General features: G+C 46.6%; 1 protein-coding gene across 2 annotated transcripts in view; it reads left to right on the top strand.

Moving 5' to 3' along the window:
• Positions 1–60: 60 nt before the first annotated feature.
• The window catches only part of ABHD12 (abhydrolase domain containing 12, lysophospholipase), an 84,881-nt gene continuing 73,923 nt past the window's right edge, over positions 61–11,018 (top strand). The window contains exon 1 of one of the 2 annotated variants that reach the window (XM_070588942.1): positions 61–431. In XM_070588942.1, the coding sequence (XP_070445043.1) occupies positions 241–431 (191 nt within the window). In that variant the 5' untranslated portion in view covers positions 61–240. The remainder of the gene's footprint in view (positions 432–11,018) is intronic. The other variant, XM_070588940.1, reaches the window with a different exon arrangement.

The raw sequence follows: 11,018 nt of genomic DNA, 5'->3' as shown, positions 1-11,018 counted from the left end.
GCGCCGGGGACGCTGGGTGCGCTCCCGCAGAACCGGGAGGCGCGGGCCGGGGGCGGGGCCGGCGGGAGCCGGGCGCTGATTGGCCGGCGCTGCCGACGGGGCCCCGGCGCCAGTCCGTAGCCGGGCGCCGCGACCCGGGCTGAGATGTGAGGGCGGCAGGCGCCCGGCGGCGGCTGCGACTGCGGCGAGGGCGGGCGAGGCCAGCGGGCGCCGTGTGCGGCCGGCCGTGTGGGCCGCGGGATGAGGAAGCGGCTCGAGCCCGTCGCCCTGGAGCGGGAGCGCTGCGCCGCCTCGGGCTCGTCCTCCTCCGGCGCGGCCGCCGCGGCGCTGGACGCCGACTGCCGCCTGAAGCAGAATCTGCGCCTGGCGGGCAAGGGGCCGGCCGAGCCGCGCCGCGCCGCCGACGCGGGCATGCAGCGGGCGCTGGGCAGGTAGGCGCGGCGGCCCGCACCCCGGGCCCCGTCGGTTGCCGCCGCGAACGCCCACACCTGCCTCCACCCCGCTGCCCCCTGCCGACCTCCGGGGACGCCCTCCCGCCGCCGGGTCCGCCGGGGAGGCCGGGCAGCCCCCGCCCCCGTCGCGGCCCCGGTGCCCCCCGCGCCGAGCCCCTCCCTCTCCCGGGCTGCGGGACGAGCGCCGCTCCCACGGGTCGGGCGGCGGGGAGAGGACGGCCCGCGTGTCCGCCCCGGGGCCCTCGCGCCGGCACCTCGCGGCTCCGTCCGGCGTCTCTGCTCGGACGCCGGTGGTGAGGCGCGGCGCTCCCCGCTCGGGCCTGCCGGGCCGTGGGGCCGCTCGCGGGGCCGCCGCGTCCTCGGCTGCGGGGAAGCCTGTCGGTGCTGCGCTGGCCGTGTGTCCGCGGCGCGTCCTCGGGAGTCCCCGGGGAGTCCGGAGCCGCCTGGAGGTTTGCGTTCCCGGGTTCGGGGAGGAGAGGAGAGCGCTTATGGAGAGCTGACTTCAAACTTGAGATAGGAGCATCTTTAGTAGGGACACGTCTCTCCCCACGTGCTGGTTTCTTAATTTATCATTCGCGGCAGTTTTGAAGCCTTGGTGTTTGAAGAAGTTAATATGTGATGTGCTCAGAGTGCGGCAGAGTCATTTCTTTTGGAGTCGACTGGAACGCCCTTAATTGACACTGGCCGCTTAAGGGTAAAATGTTTAAGTAGCCCCTTCAAAATTTCAACTTTATTGCTTAAAAGATCATGAAGTTGCACTATAGACTCCTCTAAGTCAGTGGTTCCCAATCCTGCCAGGAGGACAGGGACTGACAATATTTTTGTTTTGTGTAAAATTATCTGGCCACTGGTCAATGTCTTTTGTGAAAGGAATCTAATCTCTCTCCTGTGGAGAGTTTTATCTGTGTTAAAAACTCATAATTGGCTTTAATGCACTTTTATTAGCAGGCTTTGCATAACATTTAGATAAATTGGGAAATTTTTCCTTTGAAGAAATCAAGTTGTGATGCGCAATAATGTTTGGGGAGACAGTGCTGGCCTGGCACTTTCCTGGAAAGTGTACTGTAATGAAAGGATCTGATTAATTTTTACTTTTGTGTCAGAGGACAAAGAGACATTCAAGTGGTGCTCATATCCTTTGGATGAACAAAAGGCTGTTAGAGGAGTGAAAAGAAAAGCAGAGGGTGGGAAGGCCAAATTTGTGTGTGACCCCAGTCTGCCGTCCCTGCTGCCTGAAGTGCTCCCCCGGACATTCTCCTGCTTTGTTCTTTCCTTCACCCAGGTCTCTGCTCATCTGTCACCTCCTCAGAGAGGCCTTCATAGCCCAGCCCATCCAGAATAACCTTTGAGCCATTCCTAGCCCCCTTCTGTTACTGTTTCCTTCATCACGCTTACCCCTCACCACACCTAGTAATTGCCTGAGTACTTGACTTGCTTTATGGGTTGTCTCCTCCCTTTCAAGAATGGAAGCCCCATAAGAGTCTGGTCACTGTTTTCTCCACCTCTCTATCTCCAGTGCCTGGCATATTGTAGGTAGGAAAAAATACTTGTTGAATGAATGACTATCTAGAATAAACTCCCAGAAGTGGAATTGCTAGGCCAGCGTCCTACTGTTTGACTTTAAAGTTTGAGCACGAGTGCCCTCCCATCTGTGCTGACCCCTACTGCCTTCAGCTGTTTGGCTGCCTCCCCGCCCAATACTGAGTATTACCAGATGTTTTGATCTTTTTCTGTTTGTTCGCAGAAAATGACATCTGATTTGTAGTTTTAATTTGCATTTCTTAATCGTTAGGTGGCAATTTTTGGTGTTTTGTAAGCCTATTATATACATTTGGGATTAAGTCTTTCATGACCTCCTTTGTTTGAGTTCTCCTGCACATTTCCTTTAACTTTCTGTTATGCACATTTTTGAATATGCAAAAGTAGAGAAAACAATATAATGAACTTCTTTGTATCCATCACTTCATTTCAATAGTTTTCCATATTTTGCCAATCTTGAATCACCTATTCTTCCTCCACTCCATTTTTTTTGTAGAGTGGGAGACAGGAATATTTTAAAACAAATTATTTTATCCATAAATACTTCACAATATATCTTGAACACATAAGGACTTCTTGAAATACATATAATCTCAACGCTATTATCATATATATCAGAATTAACATTTTATTATCTTTTTTGGGGTGGGGGGGGTGGCGGTGAAGAAGATTGGCCCTGATCTAACATCTGTTGCCAGTCTTCCTCTTTTTGCCTGAGGAAGATTGTCCCTGAGCTAACGTCTGTGTGAAATCTTCCTCTATTTTGTAAGTGGGACACTGCCACAGAATGGGTTAGTGAGCAGTGTGTAGGTCCACACCCAAGACCCAAACCCGCAAACTCTGGGCTGCTGAAGGAGAGTGTGCAAACTTAACCACTAGGCCACTGGGCTGGCCCCTATTATCTATTATTAATTTAATATTATCTAATTTCCAGTCTGTATACACATTTCCACAGTTTCTCAGAAAGGTGTTTTTTAAGTTGATTTGTTTTAAAATCTTGTACGTTTCTTAAGTTTATTCTTATCTAGTTAATCTTTTTTGTTGTTACTGAAAATAGGATCCTCCTTATATTACATATTCTTGTTAGTTGTGTTTATTAATTTTGTAACTGGCAACTTAGATATTATTGTTTTTAGTGGTTTTTGCACTTGGTTCTCTTGGATTTTCTAGCTATATTATCGTCAGCTGCAAATAATGATTTTGTCCCTTGTATTCTACTGATTATGTTTTTTGTTTCTTTCTCTTTCTCTTTTTTAGTGTTTTTGCCACACTAGTTATTTTACTAACGGGTATGTTGCTGCTGGAGGTTTTTTTTGATAAAAAATGGTTGTTGAATTTTATTAAATGCTATTTTAGCATCGTTGAAATGATAGTATAGATTTTTCTCCCTTGACTTGTTACTATGCTGAGTTATAGTAATACGTTTTATATTATTGAATTGTCATTTTATATTGTTGAGTCATCATTATTGAATCATTAATGATAACTCTGTTAGCGTATAGCCATATTCAATATATTAATATTTTGCTTAGTAATTTTACACCATTATTTATGGGACTAGTCTGTAATTTTTTAATTTAATTTAATTTTTTTTGGTGAGGAAGATTGGCCCCGAGCTAACATCTGTGCCAGTCTTCCTGTCTTTTATATGTGGGATGCTGCCACAGCATGGCTTGATGAGTGGTGTGTAGGTCTGCGCCCAGAATCTGAACCTGCAAACCCCAGGCCACTTGAAGTGGAGCACACGAACTTAACCACTACACCACCAGGCCAGCCCCTGTAATTTTCTTTTTTAAGGCAATCTTTATCAAATTGTTTTAGTGTTTTCTATAGCTTTATTAAAAGCTTACTCTTTCTCTGTTTTAGCCAGTTTAAATACTTTTGAAAGGATCTGTTTCTTTAAATTTTGTTAGAATTCCCCCATAAAGCTACTTGAGCCTGGTGCGTTATTAGCATATAGCACTTAGATAACTATCACAATTTCTTAAGTTTGCTGTTTCTTTCTGGGTTCAGTTTTGGTGATTTATGTGTTCATAGAAAATCATCAGTTTTGTAGTTTTATCCAGTGTTTCCCTCTGTATCTGGAGCTGTTTCCCTGGTCTTGTGCCCTGTTTTGTGTACTTAACACTTTCTCCCCTTCTTTTCTTGATTTAGGCTAGCTAATGATATATCGAATAGACACACATACACTGAAGTGGATTTTTTCTAAAGAAAAACATTTTCTTCCCTAAAGAAAATATTTTTTTGTTCATTAATTCTGGGAGACCAGGATGATGCTGAGGGCTGTGGAGAAGTGAGAGGAGGTGTCCTGCTGAAGGAGGCAGCATCTCCTGCACCCTGTCCTCTTGCTGCATGGCAGGAATGTAGCCCCAGCATGGCCAGATCTTCCAGTCTCTCCAGAGCAGATGGGTGTGTGTATTTGTGTGTGTGATCTCCAACATTTTAAATGTTGGCAGCTAATTCAAATGGAAACAGTAACTTTGGAGGTAAAAACAACAACAACGAAAAGACCAGTTTTTTGTTTTGTCTTTTAAATTTCCGGACCAAAGTGTCATTTTTAAAGGTAAATGTTTATCTGACTCATATTTCGACCCTGTACGCCATGAGAGGAGGAACTAGATGCTAGTTTTGCTTTGCACAGTATCTGGTGCAAGGAGGTACTTCCAAATGAGGGATTTTGTGGGCCTTTCATGTTATTTTCAGTAATGCTGGAGTTCTTGGGAATATGCATTAAAGGCATAAGTGGTCTAATTTCGACCCTAAGAAGTCAGTAAAAAGATGTAGGGGTCTGTGTGTTTCCATCAGCTAGTCTTTGTCTTCCCATTCCCAGCTCACAGGCTGTTGGATGCTGGAGATCAAAGGGCTGCGTGGGAGAGTCCCTAGTCAGTGACCCTCGAATGTAAATAAAGAAGAACTCAGGCATCACCCTGGGTTTCTCCTTGACCCAAAGGAAGGGACTTCATCCATAGCTGCTAATGGCTTCACCACAACCCTGAAAGGCTAAGGCTGAGGTTAACGTCTGTCTCCTTCAACTTGAGCTTTCCTGGGGGTGAATATTAATCACCATCTAACCATCTCTGTGTGGTATCTTTTCATCTCTTCTTTACAGGTTCAGAAGATGAGAGTGTGTTCTGAGCTAGGTTTTGCAGTTGAAGTCTGCTTTTCTCCCTCCCCCTTCTCCTTCCACTCCGCCAGAGTACAGTCTGTGCCTGGATTGTGACAAGGAAGGTGGCAGGCTTTGTTATGGTGCCTCAACTGGGGCCCTGGCTGAATGCATCTCTTCCTAGTTGTGATTTGTCTTATCAAGCCCACATTCTAGCCCTCGGACTTGGCGCTTCGCCAGTGTCTTTGGTGGGACTTTGTGTCTTGTGTCTCTGCTTGCTTCCCAGTTCCTTTCAGCCCACATGTACTCTCCCTTCTCAGGGGAGTGTCTGTCTTCTATGGTAACTTTGGGCAGACACTGCTCAAACGTGGGAGATATTTTTGGGTAGATTAAAAGCTCCTGAAGACACTATCGTGGAGGTAGCCTTGGAAAGAGACATAAAGATGGTCATTTTGTCAGGGGTAGGCTGACAGCAGTGGAGACGGGGCACCTTTTTAGGCTCGTGATCCTCCTTCTCCTTCACTCTTTACAAAGTGAAGTCTGTAGGAAAGGTTTTGCTGTAATACGATCTTGAAAACTGGCAGATTAAATCAGCGCACTTCACCCAGAGATGATGCCACAGAACTCGAGTGTCGGTGGGTTTGTGCTTTGCCAGGGGCTCTGTCAGCATGGGGAGTGGGTAAGTCATTTGTCTCCTCTTGAACTGAGGGGCAGGATCTGGAGTGGCAGAGACAATAGGAGATGCCGACATGGGGAAGAGTGAAAACCAGGAAGCCTTGACTGAGATGTCCAGTTAGCAGAAAGACTCATTGTTTAGGCTCAGTGCCCACCGTAGTGTCATTTGGTATTTTAGAGGAAAGCTTTCATAGATAACTGAGCCTCAAGTGAGTGTTTTTAGTCCTGTGGCTTGGCTGAGTTGCTTAACTTTCTGAGTTTGTTTCTTCCTCTGTGATGTGGGGATAAAAATATCTTCCCCGTAGGACTCGGGTGAGGCTCGGACGTGTGAAAGCTGGGTACACAGTGGACACCCAGTCAGTGGCATCTTTTACTGTGGTCGTCCGTAGTTGGAAGTATTGAGAAAACTGTTAACTTATGTCAAGAAGAATTTACCCCTCCCCACCTTTTCTGCCCCAAACTATTATAGTATGTCTTCTCAGCCAGTTGTTGTGCATGTAGTTGTCATCAGGATAAATTAACACGTTTGTTGGTATTAGAACATTTTTAACAGTACTGTTTGGTTATTCAGCACTTTTTGCCCCCATTCATTTAGTAAAGTTTGAGTGCATGTTATGTACAGTAACTCTTTCAAGTGCTGAGGCTGCAGCACTGGATGTGGATCGTGTCTCAGGGACTTTACACTCTGGTGGGGGAGGCAGGTGACAAACGAATACGTACACGCTACGTCTGGTGCTCAGGAGGAGAAAAATCTGACCAGTAAGGAGCGACTGTAGTGTCTGAATGGTTTGGGTGGCAGGAGGTCTTTCTGAGAATGGGACATTTGAATGAAAGCCACTGGCTGCTTTAGAGCAGAGGAATGGCTTGATATAATGTAAGTCATTACCATGTCACTCTGACTGTTGTGACGACGACAGACTAGGGGGCTGAGCAGGGGGACCAGGCAGGAGTCATCTTGGCCCCAGTTGAAGGGGGCTTGGGTCAGGGCTAGCCATAGAGATGAGGGGAAGTTCTGGATCTGTTTTGAAGAAACTGTCGACAGGATTTGCTGAAAGATTAGTATGAAAGATGGATTAGTATGAAAGAGCGAGGAGTCAGAAAGGAATTGCAGCTTCTCTTCTGAGCAGCAGCAAGATTGGAGTTGCCTTGTGCTGAGGTGGGGCAATTGTGGGAAGAGCAAGTGCTCTGGGTGGTAATGAGTTTGGTTTGGGGCATATTGAGGTGCTTGTTAAACATGCAAGTAGAGTGGGTAGGAAGAAGTGGAGTTGAGGAGCGGGTTCAGGCCGACATCTGACGTCTAGCCTGCATAGGGTGTGCAGAGTCATGGCTGGGCCCTGGGCACTTGGGGGCTGGGAAGAGAGGAGGCTCAAGCCAAGGAGACCTGGAGGGAGTGAGGGAGTGAGGTGGGAGGAGAGCTGGGAGGAAGGGGTTGAGGCAGCCATTCGAAGAAAGCCTCTTGCAAAGCAAAGAGTGATCTGCCATTAGATTTGGTGACATGGAGATCAGTGGTTGACAAGAGTGGCTTATGGGAGTGGTGGGGGCAAAAGCCTAATGGAGTGGGCCAAGGGAGAAGAGGAGGAGAAATGCAGGTAGCTTTTTCAAGGAGTTGTACCATAAAAGGGAATAAAAATGAGGGAGGTAGCTGGAGTGGGAGGAAGTTTTTGACCAGCACTGTTAGAGTGTGTTGGCGTGCTCACAGGGACAGTCCCTTGGGGACAAACTGGCAGTGTGGGATGCTGGTGGTGTGGCATCTGTGGGTCCTAGTACCCCGAGGCCAAGTGGAGGGTCCCCAGACAGGAAGGCAGGCCAGGGTGCCAGGGAGGTGGTGAGATGTGCGGGGGGCACTGGGAGTGCTCTCTGCCTTCTCTGAGAGAGGAGCACAGCCATCCACTCAGGGGAGAGGAGGTGCTGGGGACTTTCCTTTTCGGCTCTCCACCTGGACCCGGTCTTAGCTCTCTGTCCTCAACCTAACTAGGTCTTTCCTTCCCTACATTTAAATTCTCATTAACATGAGCAGTCATACTGCTTAACAGGGACTCTTCTTTCTGACATGCAATGTTTCAAAATGGGTAACAAAATGGTTCCCATGGGAAGTTGTCTCATCCATGACTTGGTGTGTGTCTGAGAAGCTGTGTGTCTTCTGCACTGCCTAGTGCTGTCCCGTTCTGGGGGCCTGAGTGGGAGGGCATGGGCTCCACGAGGGCCCTGCCCACATCCCAGTGGAGAGGAGGGTAGAGCTAGGTTTGAGGTGGAGGTGGGAAAAGGATCAACAGGAACCTTTTCACGTTCCAGGTCAAGATAGAGTGATTATGTGGGACCTAGGAAGAACTCTTACTTCTCAGGTTTTGCTAATACATAAATGGCTAAGTTTCTAAATAGAATTTGTCTTGAGATGGTACTTGTGGACTTGAGTTGTCTTAATCATGTGTAATCTGTTTACCAGGTTTGGAAATGTCCTGAGAACATAGAAAGAAAACAGGGTAGATGGGTGCCAGTGTGAGGAGTTTCAGAAGATTGAGACTCTTCATTTTGCAAAGATGAAAGCAGAGAAAGGGTGTCAATGAAGGAATACAAGCACTTGAAAGAACTCGCCCTGAGCTTTAGGGTAAAGAAAAGAAAATTCAGATTGTTTTCAGTTCTTATCAGACTTGTGGAATCTCTGTGCAAGGTTTAGATATGTTGACTAAACTATTTATAATGGGAGGGGAAGAATGTTGCCAATCTTCCTCTTTTTTTTTCCTCCCCTCCCCAAAGCCCCAGTACATAGTTGTATATCCTAGTTTTAAGTCATTCTAGTTCTTCTATGTGGGATGCCGCCACAGCATGGCTTAATGAGTGGTGTCTAGGTCCATGCTCAGGATCCACACTGGTGAACCCCGGGTCACTGAAGCAGAGCACACAAATGTAACAGCTCAGCCACAGGACCGGCCCCTGGAGCAGGTCTTTTTGATGCCGTATTTCAGGGCCCTAAAAGAGATATATGGCTTTTAACTTTCAACTGTTTTTCTTCTAATGATTTGTACAATAGAGACTCCCTACCCTTTCAGCCTTGACCTGTGCCATTTCTGGTCCTGGAATATCATGTTATTCCTACCTCAGAGTGGCCATGTTTAGTGTCAGGTGCCCATAGATAATTCTACTCAGCACCAGTTATTGTGCTTCTGTCCTTGGTCAGATGCCGTGCTAGGCACTGGAGATGTAAAGATGAAAGAAGACAGTATCTATCCCCAGGGAGTTCATTATCTATCAGTTTTTATGTGTGGCAGCTGTCAGCTCTTACACTCAAATGTGTTAATGAGGGTCTATAGCAGAGGATGCAGGGATGGCTCGAGAGCGTTAGTCTGGTCTCCCGTGTGTCCTTCATTGCTCTGACATTTTTTTGTGCTGATTTATCTTCAGAGTATCTCATCTTTTAGGCTCTTACTTTGTTGACAGCATCCCTGTTGTGCTGAGCTATCTGTAGATAGAAGAAAAGAAATTCTCACAGTTTGGGGACACAGCACACTTTGACAAAGCATGTCTTGGGAGAACCTATGGGAAGGAAAATAAGAAGACTGCCATTATAGGACATTTGGTATTTGGCTTAGGGTTCCAGAAGGAAGGGATTGTTACACCGGTTCAGGCAGCTGGGAGCCTGCCAGTACAGCTCCAAGGCCTCAAGAGAACGTGCAAGGGAGATTCTGCAGGGACCAAGGCAGGGAGGTTCAGCTGTAAGGCCACCATGGGCGGTGGCAATTGCCATGATGAAAGGCAGCTCCTGAGGGACCATCTTTCCCTCTCTGTTCCTCTCTCATTTTAATTTTTTTCTGATTACAAAACTAATAAAGATTTCTAAAGAAAAACTTGAAACAACATAATTGAGAAAATGAAACTCCCCTGGATAATTTCTGTTAACAGTATGGCGTATGATGAGAATATTGCTGCTTGTTTGTTCTTTCGTTCCTCTCACAAATATTTGTTGAAGGCCTACTGTGTGCTACAGAGTGTGGATAAAACATTGCTCAAGAGTGGGACAAGTCCCAACCCTTAGGGAGCTTATGTTCTCATGAAGGAGAAAGACAGCAAAAAAGGCGGCACATAAAATATACAGTAACATTTCAAGGGCTGGTAAAGTGCCATAAAGAAAAATAAAGCAAGGTTAGTAATGCCCTTGAAAACAAGCCATACTACAGTGGTACACCATTTTTGTCTCTGCCAGGAGAATAAGGCCTTTTCACAGTAGGACACCCAGCTCTTCAACTCTGCCAACATCCCCATGATTTTTCGTTTTCTTCTCTGGGAACAAAGAGACATTTATGAATTGCTCTGCTCTTGTGTATTTTATTAAGGCCTTAAATTTCAATTCTGTAGAGTGAAATTACTCCCAATACTGACTGTGTTCAAGTAAGATTTTGAAGATTGTTCTTAAGAGTTCCACCTATAAACTAAGAAATTTAACTAGTAGTCTTGAGGAATGTATCTTGGCTTTACAATTTTGTTCCTCCTGAGAGAATATAATGAGAGAATATAATGGAATATATATATAATATATGATACACATTATGAATATATCTGTCAATACAATAGCATAAAACCAAACACTCTTCCTTAATTTTGATGGTTACAGTAATAGAGGAATCAGTGAAAACCAAATATAGACACTTTTAAAAGAAATACAGAACTTCCACTTGTGGCCAAGATGGAGTAGCAGGGGACTGAATTTATTCTGAAATAACCAAGACAACAACAAAAACAGACAAAATGCATGCAACAAAAATTTTCAAAAACTGTGCAGTGGGCGACAAGAGACAGTAATCTCTGAGAGGTGGCAAACAAATAGGGCAAGCCCTGCAGTGACCTCAGCTTATTGCCTGGAGAGAATCTTTCTGCTGCAGCACAGGGAGGGCGAAACTGATGTGGAGCCCCGTGGACTCTGAGTGTGGATATGGTGCTGAGAGTCTAAGGGGACCAGCGTGGCTACAGTTTATAGGACAGAGGACCAGAAGAGAGATAGGCAGAGAGAGAACCCTGGAGATCTGCAGAGGAGCCACCGAGAGTATTCAGCAGAGCACTGCTCATCACGTGTGTATGAGGAGACTGTCTGAGGCTGGGGAAAGAACTTCCCGGAATGTTTGGATGAGACAGACGCAGTTCCCTCTAGCAAGACCATAATTCACAAGACATTGGGTAGAACGCTCAGGGATGCCACGCTTCAGTAATGGGAAATAATTAGCCCTAGACTGAGCACTGCTCTAGACCCACCTAAAGAT

The sequence above is a fragment of the Equus przewalskii genome, chromosome 21, assembly GCF_037783145.1.
Source record: "Equus przewalskii isolate Varuska chromosome 21, EquPr2, whole genome shotgun sequence".
Taxonomy (NCBI): Eukaryota; Metazoa; Chordata; class Mammalia; order Perissodactyla; family Equidae; genus Equus; species Equus przewalskii.
The sequence above is the reverse complement of the archived record's forward strand: the minus strand, read 5'-3'. Positions and strand labels throughout refer to the sequence as shown.